Source organism: Cydia pomonella, chromosome 25 (assembly GCF_033807575.1).
Source record: "Cydia pomonella isolate Wapato2018A chromosome 25, ilCydPomo1, whole genome shotgun sequence".
Lineage (NCBI taxonomy): Eukaryota > Metazoa > Arthropoda > Insecta > Lepidoptera > Tortricidae > Cydia > Cydia pomonella.
In genome coordinates this window covers 815,576-838,917 of record NC_084727.1, presented here as the reverse complement: position 1 = coordinate 838,917, position 23,342 = coordinate 815,576, and the positions used below count along the sequence as shown (strand labels likewise).

Here is a 23,342-nt window from a genome sequence, read left to right as displayed (position 1 = left end):
AGTATTTTTGTTTACAAGTATTTTATCCTAGTTTTCTAAAAAAAAAGTGACCTAGTATCTCCAAGTATTTTTACCTAGTATTTCCAAGTATTTTTACCTAGTATCGTCAAGTATTTTTACCTAGTATCTTCCAGTATTTTTCGCAACTTACCTCTGCATTGTCCCTCTCCGCCTTCAGCTCGAGCTCGATGTTGAGCAGCGCGATCTTGCACGAGTCGTAGCTCTTGGGTTGCATCTCGAAGCCGGCGTACGAGAAAGTCTTCTTGAAGGCAACTCCGGCAACAAGGAAAGAGTCTTCAAGAGCTCCACCGGATACTTTCTTGATGCCTTAAAGGAATTAAAAAATGATTTTTGTATATTTATTGATATATTTCGTTTTTCGGGTGTTTAGATTATACAACATGTATACTAACAAACTGAAACTTCTGCGAACGACGTTATTTTTTTTTTTTAATAGTGTATGGAAAACCAACAGCGCTATATACACAGTGCTCACTAGGAACCCGAAAGATTTAAACCACGGACTTCTGAGGCCAAAAGAAGGAAAAAATGTTATACGAGTTTCAGTAAACATCGCCGAAAAAAATTTTTTTTTGTTTTTTTGTTTTCAAATGTTGAACGTATTTGTACATAAAAAGTTAATGTTATGGTAAAACTGCCACTGAAACTATTTTTTTACGTTTTTTTTGTAAAAACTAGTTTTTGCAAAGGTTACTTGTCACTTTTTGGCATCTATCAATAAGGATATTTAGACTACGCCCCATAATGGCATCATCGCGATCAAAAAGGCGTTTTGCACTAAGTTACGATAAGAAGATGTTTTTTTTACATTGGTATTAACTCTGAAACTAGGCGAAATCCAGAAAAGTTTATATGACATTTTAGTCTCTAAATGTGATCAGTAATACACTGTCAAAATCTTTCGGGTTCCTCGTGAGCACCGTGTATATCTAGAACTTCCAATAGAATTACAGAGCCAATTACAGGTTCTCACTTAAGCTTAGAATAAATTTAAATATGGAAAAATTACTGCCTTGGGTGAGACTTGAACTCACTGCCTCTGGATCGATACTCCAGCGCTCTGCCATCTGAGCCACCAAGACCTCATTCATAGGCAGCAAATTTTTCCACCATATGGGTCTAGGGGACCCTAGCGACATCTACCGTAAGAACGTTGCACTTCTTAGACGGCTACCGGAGTTCAAAGTCATATTGGAAATTCACCAGTGACGATGTGCTACCCATAACTTTTTTTTTTAAGCAAAAACGTCTATAGAAATATCTATACTGTTGTATGTATCTCTATTTCTTTATTGTTAGTTTATTATTAAAAAGAAATAGTTGACAAGCCTCATTTCTACTATCAATACCCACACAATGCTGTTCAGGTACAATCTTCATGTTTAATCATTGGCTGTCAACTGATATATATTCTCTTAAGGCCCAGCCATAGAAATGAAAAATCCAAAATTTGCCACTGGAATTTGAACCTATAGTGCACGGAATACAGTAGATTTTATTTTGTTTGAAAATTGCACAAAACAAAACATATGCAACTCTGTCCTAATTGAATATGATTTAAATTTCATCGAACTGAATAAGTCCTATAGGTAGGACCTTGGGCCTTACGAGGCTATTTAAAAAAAAATATTTTCACGGCTAGGTGGCGGGTGATACTTATGACCTAATAAGCATTTTGAGCTTGAGTATAAGCGAAATGGCAATGTTTTGTTGTTTCACCTTTTGTTGGTGGATTTAAAAGTATGTTACCCAGTATCCCCAAGTATTTTTACCTAGTGTCGTTAAGTATTTTACCTATAGTCACTGAGTATATTTGCCTAGTTTCTCTAAGTATTTTCATCAGCTATCCTAAGGTATTTTTACCTAGTATGAGAATGTTTACCTAGTACCACAGAGTATTTTTAGTTTTGCTCCGACCATCTGCCCACCCAAGTAGTTTTACGTAGTAATTCTGGCCGATCATGACCAGAGGTAACAGCGGGACGTCCTGACAGACAGAGAGACAAGACAGCGTCGACCACCATGGCCAAAAAATGGTCCTTTTGAGTGGATCCTATTATTTTTAACAAGTTTGAAGGTACTTGGTAGCAGGTACCTAGTATCTCAAAGTGTTTTCACTGACTATCTCCAAGTATTTTTACCTACTATTATCCTCAAGTATTTTTAATTAGTATACGCCGTGTATTTTTTCATAGTACCCCCAAGTATTTTACCTAGTATTTTATGGGCAACATACCGATCACGTCCAGAGGCAACAGTGGGTCGTCCAGAGACAAGACAGCGTCGACCACCATCGCCGAGAAATGGTCCTTTTGACAGCGAATCCTAAACTATTTTTACACAGTTTCCCCAAGTATTTAAACTTTGTATCACCGAGTATTTTACCGAGTGTCCCCAAGTATTTTCTCCTAGTAGCACCAAGTATTTTTACCTAGTATTCCCAAGTATTTCCTCCTAGTATCACCGCGTATTTTAACTGACATACGCTGTCTATTTTTACATAGTACCCCCAAGTATTTTACCTAGTATTTTATAGGCAACATACCGATCATGTCCAGAGGCAACAGCGGGGCGTCCAGAGACAAGACGGCGTCGACCACCATCGCCGAGAAGTGGTCCTTCTGACGATGGATCAGCTTCGAGGCCATGGCGGTGGCGGCGCACTTGCGGAGCAGGTCGCTGCAATAACAAGGATGGTGTCATCATGTCGAATATTATAACTAAATCTAGTTACTAAACTACGTCCACAAGAGAGGTATGGGCATTGTGAATGTCATCTCGCTCTGTGTGGTAGGGCACAGCGCAGCGGATGTCATTCCAGATCTAGAGCAGAGCCCAACTGGGAAAGTACCTCCACCTTACAGAAAACCGCAACCAAATAACACTAGACCCTACTCATAGTGTTGTGTTCCTGCCGGTGAGTAAGGTTGCCAGAGCTCACCGAGGGTGCGGAATGATAAGGTCGGCAACGCGCATGTAACTCCTCTGGAGTTGCAGGCGTACATAGGCTACGGAGATTGCTTACCTCAGGCGGGCCGTATGCTTGTTTGCCACCGACGTAGTATAAAAAAAAAAAGATGGACAACAAGTCGCTATTAAGCAAACCCGACATTATATTATTATATTTCTTAAAATTGTTCGAAAATAATTTACTGATCTCTCTTACACAAATAAAAGGTCCATCTTGACAGCGAGCTCGCGAATTAGTTCGACAGCGTGCTTCGCCGAGCGCACCAAGATGCGGGGCGGACGCGAGAAGAGACAGGATCATTTGTGTTATGTACTCACCGCTGCTCCAGTGGCGACTTGTTGTCCATACTCACAGCTCGCGAATTAGTTCAAAATTCAAAAAAATATTCTGCAAATAGGCCTCAAGGGCTCTTTTACGAGACAGTAAAACATTACAGTAACATCATATAGTGACAGTGACAACATTTATAAATACAACAGCCAATACCTGGGTAAACATTACATTATAATATAATAATAATTCAGCCTATATACGTCCCACTGCTGGGCACAGGCCTCCTCTCATGTGCGAGAGGGCTCGGGCTATAGTCCCCACGCTAGCCCAATGCGGATTGGGGACTTCACATACACCTTTGAATTTCTTCGCAGATGCATGCAGGTTTCCTCACGATGTTTTCCTTCACCGAAAAGCTAGTGGTAAATATCAAATTACATTATAATAATCTTAAAATAAATAATTACTACAATACAATAGAGATGGTTAACAAATTCACTGCCAGACAAAAAACGGCGCACTACCCCAGAAACCGGTGGTCTATAGCTGCGTACAAAACAACCCGCCCAGCGGGTTGTCCGGCATCTGAACAAAGTTCTCGAGCGCCCACCAGGTGGGTTCCCGGCAGTGAATGTATTAAAACCACAGACGACAGTTCGACAGCGAGCTTCGCCGAGCGCACTAAGATGCGGGGTGGACGCCTGAAGAGACAGGATCATGAGTTATGTACTCACCGCTGCTCCTGCGGTGACTTGCTGTCCATCTTGACAGCGAGCTCGCGAATTCGATCGACGGCGAGCTTCGCGGCCGAGCGCACAGCGCGTACTAAGATGCGAGGGTGGACGCCTGAAAATAAATACATATAAATAATAAAATAATATAAATAAAAGGACTTGACGACCGGTCTGGCCTAGTGGGTAGTGCCCTGCCTACGACGCCGATGGTCCTGGGTTCAAATCCTGGTAAGGGCATGTATTTGTGTGATGAGCATGGATATTTGTTCCCGAGTCATGGGTGTTTTCTATGTATTTAAGTATTTCTAAATATTTATATATTATATATATCGTTGTCTAAGTACCCTCAACACAAGCCTTATTGAGCTTACTGTGGGACTTAGTCAATTTGTGTAATAATGTCCTATAATATTTTTTTTTTTTTTTTTTATACCACGACGGTGGCAAGCAAGCATACGGCCCGCCTGATGGTAAGCAGTCACCGTAGACTAGTCGCCTGCAACTCCAGAGGTGTTACATGCGCGTTGCCGACTCTTTAAAAATCTGTACACTCGTTTTTTGAAGAACCTCATACTGTAGACCCTCGGGAAAACCTCGGCAGGTAGCTCATTCCACAACCGGAGCGTGCGCGGGAGGAAGTTCCTCTTAAACCGCACAGTGCGTGACCATTTGGGTTCTAGGGTGTGAGGATGAACATCCTGCCGACGGCGGGCGGTGCGGTGATAGAAAGTAGAAATTAAAAGGGAATCTTATACAGATCAACACAAGTTTGTGCTAGACGACGATATAAACATTTTTTTATACGACGTCGGTGGCAAACAAGCATACGGCTCGCCTGATGGTAAGCAAGTCTGTACGCAACAATAACACTAGACCCTACTCATAGTGTTGTGTTCCTGCCGGTGAGTAAGATTGCCAGAGCTCAACGAGGGTGCGGAGTGTTAGAGACGGCAACGCGCATGTCGGAGGAGTTGCAGGCGTCCATAGGCTACGGTAACTTCTTACTATCAGGCGGGCCGTATGCTTGTTTGACATCGACGTAGTATTAAAAAAAAACAGAAACACTAACGACAACCCAGGATAGATTATCCTGGCGCCGATGCATAAGGAGGCCTCGATCCCAGATAACTTGGGATAAGGCCAGGAAGAAGATACGGCTCGACCGGAGTTTGGAGCCATGTTTGATCGATCACATACATACATACATACATACATACATATAATCACGCCTATTTCCCGGAGGCGTAGTCAGAGACCACGGATTTCCACTTGCTACGATCCTGACATACCTCTTTCGCTTCCTTCACTTTGATCGATCACACACATGAGATGTTAAAAGGTTAAGCCCTCCTACGTGTACACGTTCAACACAGCTGGCCAACTTTATTGTCACGCATTCAATAGAGTATTTAGAGCAATTTAGAGTATTAAGAGCAAGATCGGCCTGGCCAGCCACATTAGGACTTAACGTTCATAATGTTTATTTACGGTCGCCGTCATCGAGAACGATTAGGAGGACAGGATGTAGCAAAAATAGTGGGGATCCATTAAGAAAAGGGAATTTCAAATAGAGGCGCATTGTCAAAGTAAACTTTGTAGTAGCCACAGTAAATTTACTGCCATCTTTCGACACATGAAAGCTTTTAGAACGTCATTTAACTTTGATCCTTATTCTTTCACTGATATGTATTAAATTTGTAAAATATCAAAAAGCAGCGCCATCTAGTCGAGCATAGGCCAAAGTCGCCATCGCTCGATTTTTTGAGAGATGATTTTATTGAACTGAAATAGTACATTACGATACAAGTGCGAAAAATAGAAAATTCGAAACGAGTGGCGATAAATTAAAACACGACCGAAGGGAGTGTTTTAAATCGACACGAGTTGCGAATTACCTATTCGCACATGTATCGTACAACGTTTTACAGTACATATGGCCCTTTAAATGTTCGACACAGTAACGTAATATGCTACTTCTCGCACTAGTGCTATAAAGTAGCCCCATATGTACTGTAAATTATATTTCTATATTTCAGCTCAGTAAAATGACGGTGCACATATACATTATATTCCGAAAAACTTAAATAACAAAAAAATATTAAGACTTATATCCTAAGTATAATTAGATACAACAATAGCCTAAACCAGTGTTGTCACATCTACCTACTTTTTGGTAGATCTACCTATTTTACCTGCGTTCTACCTATCTACCTCCTTCGGCCTGAAATCTACCTATTTTTCAAAATGGTACAATTGTAAGCAATTCTCAATACATGTGACGGAACATTACCTAATTTCTACCGAATTTAGATTTGATTCAATGAAAACTTGCCAAAGAAACAGATTATACAAGCAGGTTTATTATACCTACACACAATGGAAATCCTAACTTATGTTTCAATTTCTTTAATGAACACGTGTACTAATGTCACAATATTAAAAACTTATAAATAATTCAAAACATTTTTAATCATAAAAATGTACTTCTATTGAGTGGTAGATCTACCTATTTTTCATTTTAAATTCCACCCATTTCTACCTATTTTTGCACCCTGTTCTACCATTTCGGCAAAATTGTATGTGACAACACTGGCCTAAACGACTAATTGAACGATTCGAAACATACGCGACATTCAAGATGTGCGTTTCAAAAATTTTCAGAAATAAATCAATTGTAAATACTTCTTATCTAGTTTGCAGTATAGTATTTCGAGAGGACTTTCGTTACGCAGTTTGCGTTAGTTACAGCGACATCTAACGGGAGATTGGGACAACTTTTATGTCAACTTTGTAACTTCAGCTCATAATGAAAAGTTATTGTGCCACGTATTGGGAGCGTGCACGATGGCAGCGCCGCTTAGCGCTCGCAATGTCAAATAATGAGCTCGACAAAATAAAGATTATTCATTTAAAATGTTTACTACAATACAGTTACCAATGTGCGGAATCTTTTCGTTTTTCATGTTAAACACACTTGACTTTTGCTTTACTGAAAATAGTCAGAATTATCTGTGTATTTTATATTATTCGGTTAATTTTCTTCGTCGTTGTTTCGTTACAAATTAAATGAAAAAATGTATATTTCATTATGTTTTGATGGCCCACTTCGTGATCCTCTTCCTGGGGATACGTATGATGCTTTCAAGTATAAAAGTTTTGCCCTTCTTCACAGGTTTTAATCAACTCATTTTATGTTAAAACATATGTTCTTTCGCTTAGCACAACGTTTGTTGTGACAGACGACAGACAACTCTGCGTGCCAAAAGTATGTTTCTGACGGGCTTACAGTAACTGTCATTATAACTAATATTACAATTACCTAATGTTGGTACACTGTATTAGCCATACTATTTTATTAACATTCAAGCAAAACTCTTCGTTGACATAGACTAGATAAAATGTTTAGCCGTTACGTTGGTAAGCCTGGAATAACACTATATGATATAAAAGCCTAATTTCTAGCTCGATGTTGGAAATATATAAAGTTTACTATTACTGTTTCGTCCAGTATTATTGCAGTTTACCATTTATTAGCTATTGTGACCTATTTTTATCGTAAATATGATTTAAAGCAAAAAACGTGAACAAAATAACGGATTATGGGAATTGACAGAAACACACGTAGCATTTTTGCCATATTTGGCCACATCAAGCGCTGTGATCGTTCCGGCTCCCCCCACCACCCGCTTTGCACGCTTCCAATAAAATCAGGTGCAAACTGGATTGTCGAACAGCTTTCGAAGCAAAAAAAAAGTGTCCCCAGTTTTTAAGACTAATTTTGGGAGTCAGTTTTGTGGTGGCAAAATGTTTATTTCGAGTAACAAAGGACTCATATTCACATAACATTAAAATGACATAAAAGCAAATTATAAATGTTAATTTAAATATTATAGGACATTATTACACAAATTGACTAAGTCCCACAGTAAGCTCAATAAGGCTTGTGTTGAGGGTACTTAGACAACGATATATATAATATATAAATATTTATAAATACTTAAATACATAGAAAACACCCATGACTCAGGAACAAATATCCATGCTCATCACACGAATAAATGCTCTTACCAGGATTTGAACCCGGGACCATCGGCTTCATAGGCAGGGTCACTACCCACTAGGCCAGACCGGTCGTATTTATATTCGTGACATTTAATTAATAATTTTACTCCCTCGATCTCTTTCATGTTATAAGCCGACACGAGTTGCGAATTATCTATTCGCACATGTATCGTACAACATTTTACAGTACATATGACCCTTTAAATTTTCGACATGGTTACATAAAGTGCTAATTTACGCACTAGTGCGGAAAAGTAGACACAATATGTACTGTAAATGATAATTGTATGCTACGAATAAATAGACAAATAGATTATGAACCCACACGCAACATCAAAAAGGACGTGCGCTACAAAAACTATTGTATAAGCTATTTTGACAGTTTATGGCTAGCTTTATAGATCATATTCCACTAAAATTTGATTTTGTGTACGGCGCCGCGACAAGTCGTTACTCAGTTTGCGCTAGGCATAGCGACATCTAGCGGACGATTGGGGCAACTTTGTACTACCGCTGTATTTGGGCCAAAGAGAATTTGAAATGGAGGTGAATTTAGTGCCATCTTTCGACACATGATTAAAACTTTTAGAACGCCATTTGACTTTGATACTTATTATTTTACTGATATGTGTTAAATTTGTTAAAAGGCCAAAGGTATGGCGGCATCATTTCGAGCAATGGCGCCATAACCTTTAGGTTGTGCCCGGTTAGATGGCGCCACTTTTTGATATTTAACAAATTTAACACACATCACTGAAAGAATAAGGATCAAAATAAAATGGCGTTCTAAAAGTTTTAATCATGTGTCGAAAGATGGCAGTAAATTTACGTCGCTACAAAGTTAACTTTGACAATACACCTCTATTTCAAATTCACTTTGCCTGGAACTTTTGACACATGTTGCCGAACCGTTAAAAATCTGTCTCCTTATTTGAAGAACCTCATACTGTAGAGTGTAGACCTTCGGGAACCTCGGCCGGGAGCTTCACAGCCGCCAATGGCCAAATGTAGCTCAAACGTTTGCTTTAATGCCGAATTTCTTTGACTACTTACGTATTACAGTAAAAGTAGGTTATGCTTTTGAAGAACACAAAAGGCTTTAAGATGAGGTAAATAATTAACGACAAAAAGACATGTCAGAAGACTACCAGGATTGGAAAGTTAAAAAAAAAACAAAGAGTTGCACTCCGGGAGTGCCGGCAGAAGTGAAAACTTGAATATTAACGTTGTGCATTTTTAGTATTTTGGAATGGTTAGGGAAGAATTTTGCACGAATTGCTTTAATTATCAGTATAAAAGTACTATCATTTATGTGGTAAAATACAATATTCATTTATTTCGCTATCGTACATAAACATGATAATTTATATTACCGTAAAACCACCCAACTATAGTCCAATACTGCAACTATGGTCCACAAGTTCAAAAGGAAATTAAGTATCTATACCAATGTTCCTTGTGGTTTACTCCTAGTTTTACCTTCCATTTATAAACATATTTTGCCTTAGAACAAAAAAAAATATGGTAAAATACACACCTGAACGAGAAAAATTGAGTTTATTTGTGGACCATAGTTGGGAGATTTGGACTATAGTTGGGTGGTTTTACGGTACATTAAAAATTTTACACTTCTGAATTATTACAATTATTTAACATTAAAAATGCACAACGTTAATATTCAAGTCGCGCCGGCGGTCTACTGCCTTCAATGACATTGTAAGTGTTTCGATCAGGTCACGTGTCCGTCTTACGAATTTTCCATCTGACGAATCTGTCGGTCACGTGACCTGTCGCGAGTTTAACATTTTTCCCCATCACAAAAAGTGCACAGCGCCGCTAAGAAGTTATCACTTCAAAAATAGTGAAAATGTCGATTACGTAACGGTCGAATACTCCTCGAACGAGCAGAAGATTTTAGGGTCGGCAACGCGCATGTAACACCTCTGGAGTTGCGGGCGTACATAGGCTACGGTGACTGCTTACCATCAGGCGGGCCGTATGCTTGCTTGCCACCGTCGTGGTATTAAAAAAATGAACGCCCTAAGCACCTAAAGTGGTCGTGTCCGTTACCGCCCAAAAGTGGCCCCTATCTTTAAAATTTATTTGTTGACGATACATAATTATATATATATTTATTTGTTGATATGTCTTTGGGACATATCAGCCTTATATGTGTACGAAATTTCAACTTAATAGGGTTGTTTCCAATTTTTGAAACGCTTGTATTACGTTCTATATTAACTAAAAGTTGCCCTAAAATTTAACTTTTATACTAAAAACGGCTTTAAATATGTTAAATTAATAAAATATATTTTGACAGATGCTTTCGCGCCCAAAACGCTCTGTCATTTGTTGTTTATCGCCTAACTGTCAACAGTGTCAATTCGAGAGTTGTGACGTCATCAGAATCTTCAAAGACGTTTCGAGTTTGGTCACGTGACGTGTGCCAAAAGATATTTTAAATTCAATATTTACAAAAATATGGTCATTACAGGTCCCCTAAAAGTAGTTTAACATGTTCTTATAATCCAAAAGAATTTATTAGGATACAATTCTGCCCTAAGATTTGTTGTAGATGGAAACAACCCTATTGGTCCAGTATTCGTTTCTGAGCAAATACACTGACAAACAGACGGGTCTCTATTGTTTTCCATAAACTTTTAAGTCATAATGTATTGTTTGTCCGCATTTTCGTTACCCATAATTTGGTTTTTCTCAGAAACGCGTAACTTTTCAGGATTGCCATAAATAAACCTAACCTAACCTATCTATAGGATAACCTAAGGAAATTCCTGAAAAGTTAACGGTTTCAGAGTTATGACTATTGATAATATGACTATCATTACGTTACGTTATGACTTTCAATAATTATGTCAAACAAAGGACAAAGGGATCCGCAGAAAGACGCACGAGTGATTCTATATGAGTTCCATTTTTTTCATTTTAAGGTACAGACAGAACCCTAAAAGTAATCGATTTAATATAAATCCCACGCGACATCAAAAACGATAAACGCGCGTTCAAAAATAATATATATCATGTAAAAGGCATTTCTATATGCTTTTGTCACAACAGAGCAGTTTCCTCTAGCTTATAATAGTTACGGCGATAAGCCGTTCATCAGTTTACAATAGTGTCAGCGACATCTAGCGGCAGATTGCGACAACTTTTCGACACGACTGCCTCAACGAGGTCTTTAGATGCACGACAGCCGCAGATGTGTTTGCAATATTCATACCCCTGGAGTTAGACATAGAATATTTTTCATCATACTTGCGAAGAAAAAACTAAATTTTAAGCGTAATTATTCTTAAATACGGTGACATTTCAAACATTCGTCCACCATGTTGCCATTCTTTGACAGTATTTTGACAGATTAGGCATCAAAGGCACAGACCTATCCGGCATTCAGCCAGGAATTCACTATTAAATTAATCAAATTAAATATTTTTTAAATTAATGAATAACAACAAATGATAAATGTCAGTATTTTAAAAGTAAAACTTATTCATACGAACCAGGTAGGTATACTGGTTCGTATGAACTAGTAAAACAATAAATAAAAAAAACTCCCGAGGGAGTTAGCTTTTATTTCACAATCCATAACTCCCGCGAGAACAATACATGGCTTTACCCTTCAGTATACCTGCGTGAAATAAGATTTTTTTCGAGCTGTAATTTATTATCGAAAGCGATTATTGATTGCAGAATAGGTATTAGGTCTAATAGCACCAACAGACGGGCGTACCGGACCGTGACCTTGGTACTGTGGAAGTACGCTGTACGTTAAAGGCCAGTCCAGACGGGACAATTTTTCGCCCAACCTGATCAAATTGTCTGATCAAATGAGGGCGCCAAAATAAAATTGTCTCGTCGATCCCACTTGATACGATTGTAAGATTATGACCATACAAATGGACGTACGGACGCAAGAATACAATTTTTCGACACGAGTAAAGGCTTTGGAGGCATTTCTTAAATGTCAAGTTTAAAATTGGTGATTAAATTGTGTATATGGTGTGCAATTAAGAGGAGTGACATCTCTTATGGTAGAACTGTTGCAAAAGTGTCCAGCCTTCAGCTATAAATAATAGTTCCAAATCTCTCCAGAGTAGCGCTAGAGTAGCTAGGAACCTAGGCTCTATTGACAGAGTGAAGTGCGCTGTCTATGATTTGATTTTTTTGTTCAAGTATTCTAGGTATTGTAGCGCCACCTATTTAAGGTTTTTTGATGACACTTTTTGGTACATGGAGATTTATTTCCTTACCTCCACCTTCCGTAATTGTGTACATGTGTACTCTTCATAAGATTGACGCAATTTTAATTTCTGATCAGCAGGGCCCGTACTTTTCATGCCGTTGACGCAAAAATGACGTAATTTAACATACAGGGAGTTACTACAAACTTAGATAACTTACTTATTGATGGGTATCATAATAAATACTTGTTTCGTGAATAAAAGCTTGTTACGCTGTTAAAAACCAAAATTATGTATTATTTCATAAATTAATAATCTATTATTTATTTGTGTGACAATAAAATGAAAATCAGTTAGACGTTTCTATACTGATTGTCAAGTATATGTACCAGTTACCTAAAGAGGTTGACAAATGATTAATTATAGGGACCGTGCGCGTTGGAGGGTCTGCCATCTTGTGATCTGAATCGGAACCATAAACATGCACATTTACACGTCAAGTGCATAGTAGGTTCTGCCATCTTGTGGGCTACATCGGAACAATAAACCTCACATTTACGCTTCGCGCCAAAAATCTGACAGCTCCTGTGCTGCCTCCTACAGTTCATGCACGCTCCCTATTACGAAAATACTAATTGGTAGCGTGACGTAATTTTTCTGTCAACGGCATGAAATGTACGGGCTCTGCTGATCAGTGTCTGATTTGATTATCACATCTGGACACCTACTTAGAACCATAGAGAAATATAAGTAAAGAAACATTGGTAACTCCATACATCAGTTTACTTACCAAAACGCGAGTTAATTCGCAGTCGACTCTAGCGTCAAGTAGTGGATTTATCAGTACCGCTACTTGACACCAGATGTCACAAGTGGTGCGACTGTACTGCCAAAACAATTTACAACTAATATTACAAGCAGGAGTTGAAAATAGAGTTCCGGTTAAAGCGGTTGTAATATTAGCTTGAAAATTGTAGAGTTTTCGTTCGTCGCGACATCTATTGTCAACAAGCAGTACTGATAAATTTCGCTACTTGACGCTAGATGTCGACTATGAAATAACTCGCGTTTTGGTAAGAAAACTGATGTATGGAGTTACCACTCTATCTTTCCTTATATTTATCTATGTTAGGCAGCTACGAGTGAATGCGAGAAAGATAAGCTGACAAAAGCTATCTCGACAAATGATTAGTGACATACCTTCTTCAACAAACGGTTTCAGCCGCTTCAGGAGCTCTCCGGCCAGGATCACCACGGACGTGGTGCCGTCTCCGACCTGAAATACATCATTTATATGTCAATGTATATGTTATATCAAAGAGAATTTGAAATAGAGGTGGAGTGTCAAAGAAAACTTTGTAGCCACAGTAAATTTACTGCCTTCGACACATGATTAATACTTTTTGAACGACATTTGACTTTGATCCTTATTATTTCACTAATGTGTTAAATTCGTTAATAATCAAAAAGTGGCGCCATCTTACCGTGCATCTGGTAAAGGTTATGGCGCCATTGCTCAAAAAAATGCCGCCATACCTTTGGCCTTTGATCTATAGGGACCGTGCGCGTTGGAGGGTCTGCCATCTTGTGGCCTGAATCGGAACAATAAACATTTATATTTACAAGTCACGTGTTTTCTTGTGCATAGTAGGTTCTGCCATCTTGTGGGCTACATCGGAACAGTAAACATCACATTTACGCCTCGCGCCATAAATCTGACGGCTCCTGTGCTGCCTCCTACAGTTCATGCACGCTCCCTATTCCATGGCGCCACTTTATGATATCTAACAAATTTAAAACATATCAGTTTGGCCTTTGATCTATTAGATGGCGCCACTATATGATATCTATCAAATTTAACACATATCAGTGAAAAAATAAGGAACAAAGTCAAATGGCGTTCAAAAAGTTTAAATTATGTGTCGAAAGATGGCAGTAAATTTACGTCGCTACAAAGTTCACTTTGACAATACACCTCTATTTCAAATTCACTTTGCCTGGAACTTTTGACACATGTTGCCGACCCGTTAAAAATCTGTCTCCTTATTTGAAGAACCTCATACTGTAAGAATAAGGAACAAAGTCAAATGGCGTTCAAAAAGTTTAAATTATGTGTCGAAAGATGGCAGTAAATTTACGTCGCTACAAAGTTCACTTTGACAATACACCTCTATTTCAAATTCACTTTGCCTGGAACTTTTGACACATGTTGCCGACCCGTTAAAAATCTGTCTCCTTATTTGAAGAACCTCATACTGTAAGAATAAGGAACAAAGTCAAATGGCGTTCAAAAAGTTTAAATTATGTGTCGAAAGATGGCAGTAAATTTACGTCGCTACAAAGTTCACTTTGACAATACACCTCTATTTCAAATTCACTTTGCCTGGAACTTTTGACACATGTTGCCGACCCGTTAAAAATCTGTCTCCTTATTTGAAGAACCTCATACTGTAAGAATAAGGAACAAAGTCAAATGGCGTTCAAAAAGTTTAAATTATGTGTCGAAAGATGGCAGTAAATTTACGTCGCTACAAAGTTCACTTTGACAATACACCTCTATTTCAAATTCACTTTGCCTGGAACTTTTGACACATGTTGCCGACCCGTTAAAAATCTGTCTCCTTATTTGAAGAACCTCATACTGTAAGAATAAGGAACAAAGTCAAATGGCGTTCAAAACGTTTAAATTATGTGTCGAAAGATGGCAGTAAATTTACCGTGGCTACTAAGTTTTCTTTGACATTCCACATCTATTTCAAATTCTATTCCGATATAAAGGGTCTCGACAGACTGACAGACAGACGGACGGACGAACGGACCGCAAAGTGATCCTATAAGGGTTCCGTTTTTCCTTTTGAGGTACGGAACCTTAAAAATTTTAATTTCAAAAAAAGTATATTTAAAAAGCGGTGGTGGCCGAGTGGATATGACGTCCAACTTTCAATCCGGAGGTCGTGGGTTCAAATCCTGGCTCGTACCAATGAGTTTTTCGGAACTTATGTACGAAATATCATCTGATATTTACCACTAGCTTTTCGGTGAAGGAAAAACATCGTGAGGAAACCTGCATACATCTGCGAAGAAGTTCAAAGGTGTATGTGAAGTTCCCAATCCGCATTGGGCTAGCGTGGGGACTATAGCCCGAGCCCTCTCGCGCATGAGAGGAGGCCTGTGCCCAGCAGTGGGACGTATATAGGCTAAATTATTTATTATTATATTTAAATTATCGCTGTCCCAAAATAAAATGGCTCTTTTTTGTCTGAACTGAAACGGAGAGAACTCAGTCAACTACTTTTACTAGGCACTATTTTTATACGTTACCTCAGCATCTTGAGACTTGGCGATGTCGACGAGGGTCTTGGCGGCGGGATGCACGATGTCCAAAAGCTGGAATACAATAGGATCCTCATTTAGTACAAAGGGCATTTAGGTCATCCCAGGCCTATAGCAAGGCTCAGAACCGGTTTATGAAATACCGGTATATTTCGGTTATCCTCCCAACTCGTTCGTATTAATAACTTTATTGTAACCTAAAAAACCGGTTTATTCGACGAGCGACGAAACGGCTGGCCGGTCTCGTGCGCCACGTAAACATAGACACTGACATAGGAAGAAACCGGTTAATTTGACAAAAAACTGTTCTCATGAAAACCGGTTTAAAAATAACGGTTATTCAAGCGAAACTGAAATTAAAAGGTTTTGCGCCAAGTACATGATAACGGTTTGGAAATTTAACCGGTTTCAGGGCCTTGGCCTATAAGGTACTGAGGCAAATGGAGGATAAGGACCCTAAAGGTATGGAACGCCACATTTAGCTTCCATCACACAGTATTCTATATTGTAAAGCAAATGTGTGAAAATTCTTTTCGCTGTCTTGTTTTTTGACCCCAAAAAATGTTACGGAGTGTAGCTTTTTCTATGGGATGTTTTTTACAAGCTTCTATTTAACTTTCCCCGTTAGTATGTATGGGACAAATCTTGCAAGTTAAATTTGACCCATTTCCCGGTTTCCGATGAAGCTGAAATTTTGCATACATATGGAAGTCGGGTGACAATGCAATATTATGGTACCATCGAGCTGATGATGGAGACAGGAGGTAGCCAAAGGAACTCTGTGATAAAACAACGCAGCCTAATTGTGTTTGGGGTTTTTAGAATTGTCTTGATGAGTATTAGTTGCTTGTAGAAAAAAAGTACAGTCAGCGATAAAAGCTTGTACCAAAAATGAATTTTATGCCAAAAACTTATTAGTTTTATATTTTTCTGGATTAAAACATAATCTACAGCTATAAAGACATGTAATAGCAAAAGACTTTTTTTAATTATTCGATTAAAGACACCAATATAAGCGTGACAGGCAGGGATCGGAACCGGTTTTTTGGAAAACTTTGAAATAAACATATATTTCGGTTTATTTTATACTCCAAATATAGGACTCGGTTGTGTTTTTAGATAACGACTTCGTATTATTAGATTGCCCAATTAGAAATGAAATAATTAACAAAGAACGAAAAAATACCGTTTTCGTTCCCATACAAAAAATACCGGTTTCCGATCCCTGGTGACAGGTCAGAAACAAGACAACGAAAATAACTTACACCCAAATAACTATTTATATTTTATTTATTAACATTACTAATGCTAGAAAAACAGTATTCCAAAGATTTTATAGTGAAATCATGTTTTCTCCACTGAAAACTTAGCTTTTTAGGGTTCCGTAGCCAAATGGCATAAAACGGAACCCTTATAGTTTCGCCATGTCCGTCTGTCTGTCTGTCTGTCTGTCTGTCTGTCTGTCTGTCTGTCTGTCTGTCTGTCCGAGGCTTTGCTCCGTGGTCGTTAGTGCTAGAAAGCTGAAATTTGGCATGGATATATAAATCAATAAAGCCGACAAAGTCGTACAATAAAATCTAAAAATTTAATTTTTTTTAGGGTACCTCCCCTACACGTAAAGTGGGGGTGAATTTTTTTTTTCGCTTCAACCCTAGAGTGTGGGGTATCGTTGGAAAGGTCTTTTAAAAGTAATAGGGGTTTTCAAGAAACATTTTTTGATAAAGTGAATATATTCAAAGATAATCGCTCCGAAAGAAAAAAAAATTGTGTCCCCCCCCCTCTAACTTTTGAACCATAGGTCCAAAAAATATGAAAAAAATCGTGGAAGTAGAGCTTAAGAAAGACATTAAATGAAAACTATAGCGGACATGATCAGTTTAGCTGTTTTTGAGTTATCGCAAAAAGTTTTCCCTTCATAGTAAAAAGACTTACTTTAATTAGGTACTGATTATGCAAATTTGCCTATTTGTTTAACTCGGGTGAAAGGTACCGTTTCATCCCTTGGTTAACAATTTACTATACTTTAAGCTCCAGTTTAGCTTATTGTGACGGAAGAGTAACTACGGAACCCTACACTGAGCGTGGCCCGACATGCTCTTGGCCGGTTATTTTCAATAAAATCAAATAGTGTCCGGAGACACCCCTGATTGATAAAGAAGTCGATGGTTTCAGTTGTAAACCTACATCATCTTCACGTTTTCACCATGGTGCAAGACGTCGGACACGTCATTACCAAATTAAAATGGAGCTGGGCGGGACATGTTGGCAGGCAGAGTGATGGCGTCCGTTGGCTCGTTGGGTGGACGACATTCGGAAGACTGCGGGTCACTTCTGGATGAGATTGGCCCGGGACCGGGATAAGTGGCGTACTAGAAGAGAGGCCTATGCTCAGCAGTGGGCGATAAAATGCTGATATGATGATGATGATGATCATCTTCAGGACAAAAACTTCAAAATTCAAACATGTATTTTCTAGTATAGTCTACTCAACTCCTAAAAATCGACTACCCCCCTAAAAATAAGTGTGACAGCTCATTAGATTCGTAAAGACGTCTAGAAAAATGTATTCGAAGTGTTTATCAGAACACAAAAAACATCAAAAGTTATTTAAAAAAAGGGAGAAAAAAGTAGCTTTTTCTTATTTCCCCAATATCTCAACAAGTATTAAAATTTAAGAATTTAAAATTAATATTATTAAAGTATCCAATAGAAAAGTCCATACTTGCAGAACAGTATCTCCATTATTTGTACTTTTTATTCAACGCTGAAAATAGGTTAGGCTGATTTTGGGTATGGGCGCGCGGCTTCAAAAGCAAGTATGTTAATTATTTTTTTAAAGGTATTTGTCTATGTACAATTTTGAATGAATTATGCTTGGCCTGTAGATAACATCTGAACATACGAAAGCAGTTTGCCCAAGTCAAAGCGGAGACCCGAGCTAACACTTCAGTCAACAGGAGACTACATACTTTCATAATGGTGGCTCCGTCATTGGAGATGACTGCTTTCCCGCTGTGGTCCACGATCAGCTTGTCCATCCCGCGCGGGCCGAGCGTCGTGCGCACCTGATTAAACAAGGTCAATGGAAATTATACACTAACAAGGAAAGGTACCCAACTGTCCGGTTCCGATTTGATTTATAATTATATATGTTATAGAGTAGTCTAAAATAACGGACACTTATTTTTTTTTTAGCTGCCCAAACTCGACCTATTGGGAGAAATTGTCCTCCAAAGTACTAAAAAGTCACTAAATCTTCTAACTCCTATAGAAAGTGATGCTCAAGCAACTTGCTAGTTAATGGCTTGTTTGAGTATATGTTTGAGAACAGGAAAAAATAATGTACACGTGTTTTGTTATATCTGGTTAAACTCAAGTTTTCCTAAAAAAAACACCCGTCTTTATGTGTAACTTTAGCGATAAGATGTTATAAAACTTCGAATGTCGATTTTTTTAGGAAAAAATGAGTTTTAGCCGATATAACAAAACACGTGCTCATTATTTTTTGCTGCTTTCAAACATATACTCAAACCAGCCGTTAACTAGCAAGTTGCTTGACCATCACTTTCTATAGGAGTTAGAAGATTTAGTCATTTTTTAGTACTTTGGAGGACAATTTCTCCCAATAGGTTGAGTTTGGGCAGCTAAAAAAAAATACGTGTCTGTTATTTTAGACTATACTCTATAACATATATAAATATAAATCAAATCGGAACCGGACAGTTGGGTTCCTTTCCTTGTAAGTAGAAAAGTAACTGTCAGAATTAGTCTTTAAACTGCTTCATTTGCGAAACTGACAACATTATAGAGCGTCATATGTCTAAGACACCATAAGGTAAGGCCACAGCTCCGGCTTTTGACTGGGGCCATAACCGGCCACGCCCCACTAAACAAACACCTACTAACCCTACGTGTTGCAGATAGCCCCCTCTGCAGGGCGTGCATGGAGGAGGAGGAGACAGCCGCCCACGTCATTCTTGAATGCCCAGGGGTGGCAGAATACCGGGCACAATACCTCGGTTCCCCGGGGTCTCTCCCAGAAGTCGTCGGCAACATCAAGGGTCTGCTAGGCTTCCTGGTAGAGTTGGGTTGGCAAGAGTAGTGCCGACAACCCACCATCACGCAAAATAGGCGCGAATTACGACGTCGAGTTGCGGAAACGAAGCCCGCGAATACGAATACGAATGTAAGCCGTTAAAAAAATCTATTAATTGATCATTGGTAGGTAAGCCGTTAAAAAAATCTATTAATTGATCATTGGTTGTCGGAGTGGTCAGCCTAGGAGATAGCGGGACAACCTGGACAAATTTCTCAGAAACTGGATGGATTTGGATACTACCTATATAATCCAATTGAGGGGGGATTTAAATCTTCTCGGGTCAGAGGTGTAGGGTTAGTGCCGGTGTAGCTTTATTTGACGTTCATAAGCGCATTGTAATATGCCTACTCGAATAATAAACTATCTTTATCTTTAATCGAGAAATTGGAAGTCTAAGTGGGACTCTTTTACCCAACAGTGGGACATTTTATAGGCTTTCAAATATGTACAGTTAACCTCATATCTACTATCATGATCCACACAGACTTTCAGCAATTGGATCCGTTAGTTTTAATCATTGGCCAACTGTACCTATGGAATTAGTTGTTTCTTTCAACAAAAACTACAAATTAAAACCATTAGATTAAAATTAGATTGCACCATAGTTTATAAGTTAGTCGGTTAGTGCATCTGGGGATTTTCTGCAAATCGACAACAATTGTGCCCATTTTGCGTGAAACGAGGTAGTGCTACTCTAACGACCCCAGCTCCTCCACAAAGCTTAGCAATGTTTTCAGGTTGCTAGTTGCTGCTTTTAGTGTGAACGGATAAATGGCGCGATACCATAACATCTATGATTATGATGTCTTTGTCATGCTTTTTAGTTTTTTCATGACGGAAAAGTCGCTTTTGTACAAGTTAAGTTTGTTAAGTAAGTTTAATGTTTGTTGGCTGACTAAACTTTGTAATCATCTTCTGTACCACATTTAAAACAAAATTTTTTTTAGATATTCTCTTGCTAAAATGCATACTGTACTATTGTAGAGTAAGAGCTGTAACAGCAAACTTGTGCCTTCTGCCATTAACATAAAAACCATACCGCATCAACAACTAGCTGGCATGCATTGATGTTGGAGATCAACTGCGGACGTCCCTGCGACTGGTCCGTCCCCTCCTTCAGAACTAGGATCTGTGGTTGCTGTGAAAAAATAGAGAAAATTTATTTAAAATTAAATAAGAAATAGATAAGAAAGACTTATAAACTTAAATTATGTTGTTTTCTTTGTTTACATAATCTTAAAAGATGGAATGGACTTCAGCTATCATATAAGCATAAGTTTTGTAAATGTTTTATTTCATTGTTTTAGGTTAGAGCATTATATTTTATTTTTTTATTCTTTACTGTATTTTATGTTTTCTTTTGCACCTTTTATTATGTGCATTGTAATTTTTTTTTGGATTTCTTGCCTGCCAAATAAAGAATTTATTATTATTATTATAAGAATGGCATTCATAATATTTAAGTATTGGCGACATGTTTCTAACCCATTGGGTCCTTCTTCAAGCTTGAGTGCTTGTGACAGGTGCACTCTGTGCACTGCGCCGCCCGCCAATAGCAACTAATAATTCAATTCAATTCAATTCAAAATGTTTTATTTGCAAATATAGGTAGTACATACAGTGATGATTATCTTACAATGAGTAGTATCGCTATATTTGACCAACAGGCATGCAAAAAACATATCCGTATTATATGTTTAATTCAAGTGAGTGTAACTCTAATTTTACTTTAATTGCTGTCAATAGAGTTGAATATTATAACTGCCATATACGGTTGCATAAGCGGTAAAGGGTAAAAAAGAGGCCAAGTGCGAGTCAGACTCGCCCATGAAGGGTTCCGTACCATTTATGACGTATTAAAATAAAACTACTAACTAGATCTCGTTCAAACCAATTTTCGATGGAAGTTTGCATGGTAATGTACATCATATATTTTTTTAAGTTTTATCATTCTGTTATTTTAGAAGTTACAGGGGGGGGGGGGGGGGGACACTTTGGAAGTGTCTCTCGCGCAAACTATTCAGTTTAGAAAAAAATGATGTGAGAAACATCAATATCATTTTTAAAGACCTATCCATAGATACCCCACACATATGGGTTTGAAGAAAAATAAATTTTTGAGTTTCAGTTCTAGGTATGGGAACCCCCAAGATTTATTGTTTATTTTTTTTCTATTTTTGTGTGAAAATCTTAATGCGGTTCACAGAATACATCTACTTACCAAGTTTGAACAGTATAGTTGTTATAGTTTCGGAAAAAAGTGGCTGTGACATAAATGGACAGACAGACGGACATGACGAATCTATAAGGGTTCCGTTTTTTGCCATTTGGCTACGGAACCCTAAAAAGACATTTCTTGTGTTTTTATTGCCATTGGCAAACAAGTTTGGTTAGTCATCATCATCTGAGCCGAAAGAGGCCTCCCCCAGGGATCTCCACAACTAACGGTCATTAACACATTCACTGCCAGACAAAAAACGGTGCACTACCCCAGAAACCAGTGGTCTATAGCTGCGTACAAAACAACCCGCCCAGGTTGTCCGGCATCTGAACAAAGTTCACGAACGCCCACCAGGTGGGTTCCCGGCAGTGAATGTGTTAAGAAATTTTAATAATAAATCTTAAGTTTAGGATTAAATAAGGTGGATGTTTTCAGCAATAAATGATGGCCAACTTTCTAAAAATATGAGCAATGCAGAGAGGCATTTTATCAAAATTATTACTGAATAATCTAGAATGCAAACAACAGTCCCCAAAATTTCAAAATTGAACAATAGGTGTTAACAATAATAATGCATCTTAACTTTTTAGACAATATTATTTAAATGCAGCAATATCTTACAAATTTATGCTACTGTAATGATGAATAAAACCTAAAATTTCTACTGTATATAGGTTATACTCAATAAATTCGTAGGAAATAAGATAAATATAAGGTTTGAGTATTATTTAAATTATGTATTACGACTGACAGTAATCCCTGGTAGTAAAATATGTGCAATATTAGTTATATTACTGTAAAAAACTTTAAATCACATGAACACCTGTGAGGATGAATCATAGACAATGTTTTATTTTGCGGTATTTATAACCAAAAACTTTAAGTAATATGACTTCTTGTATAATAACTTCGTATGGAAATTACCGACCATGTTTTAGATTAAGTTGATATGGTTTATCACACAAAATTATCACTAATTTGGCACTAAAAACACAGAAATACGAATTCTTCTAGAGTATCACAGAGATAGTTCTAAGACACTTTCTAAGATAAATATACCATAGGCACTTAAAATAACTATAGTAATACGAAATTTACACATCAAATAATTATTAGATAGCATTCAAATCATCGAATATCTTAAGATTAAAGTAATAAAATCAAATTAAAATACCATTTTGGATTTCTAGCAATCAACAATCCAATTTCAAAACTGACAATGTCTTGACACTGACATTTCGGCTCATTCGGCTAACTGATCATAGGCAAGATAGTCTGTAGATCCGTAAGGACTTATATTGTATGTCTATGGTAAGGACTCACTACATATTTCAAAACAAAATTTATTTTTTTAATAAGGTTGTTTTGAAAAAGTTACCTAATTATATTGGAAACATTATTTTTTATTTTGTGTGCTGTTATCTAATGT

General features: G+C 37.9%; 1 protein-coding gene across 3 annotated transcripts in view; it reads right to left on the bottom strand.

Moving 5' to 3' along the window:
- LOC133531702 (T-complex protein 1 subunit eta) overlaps nucleotides 1-23,201 on the bottom strand; it is a 38,847-nt gene extending 15,646 nt beyond the window's left edge. For all 3 annotated transcript variants that reach the window (XM_061870070.1, XM_061870072.1, XM_061870071.1), the window contains exons 1-8: nucleotides 23,088-23,201; nucleotides 20,732-20,830; nucleotides 18,563-18,658; nucleotides 15,582-15,647; nucleotides 13,461-13,536; nucleotides 4,000-4,111; nucleotides 2,567-2,700; nucleotides 152-327 (exon numbers count right to left, since the gene is read on the bottom strand). In XM_061870070.1, the coding sequence (XP_061726054.1) occupies nucleotides 152-327; nucleotides 2,567-2,700; nucleotides 4,000-4,111; nucleotides 13,461-13,536; nucleotides 15,582-15,647; nucleotides 18,563-18,658; nucleotides 20,732-20,830; nucleotides 23,088-23,090 (762 nt within the window). In that variant the 5' untranslated portion in view covers nucleotides 23,091-23,201. The remainder of the gene's footprint in view (nucleotides 1-151; nucleotides 328-2,566; nucleotides 2,701-3,999; nucleotides 4,112-13,460; nucleotides 13,537-15,581; nucleotides 15,648-18,562; nucleotides 18,659-20,731; nucleotides 20,831-23,087) is intronic.
- Nucleotides 23,202-23,342: the final 141 nt, after the last annotated feature.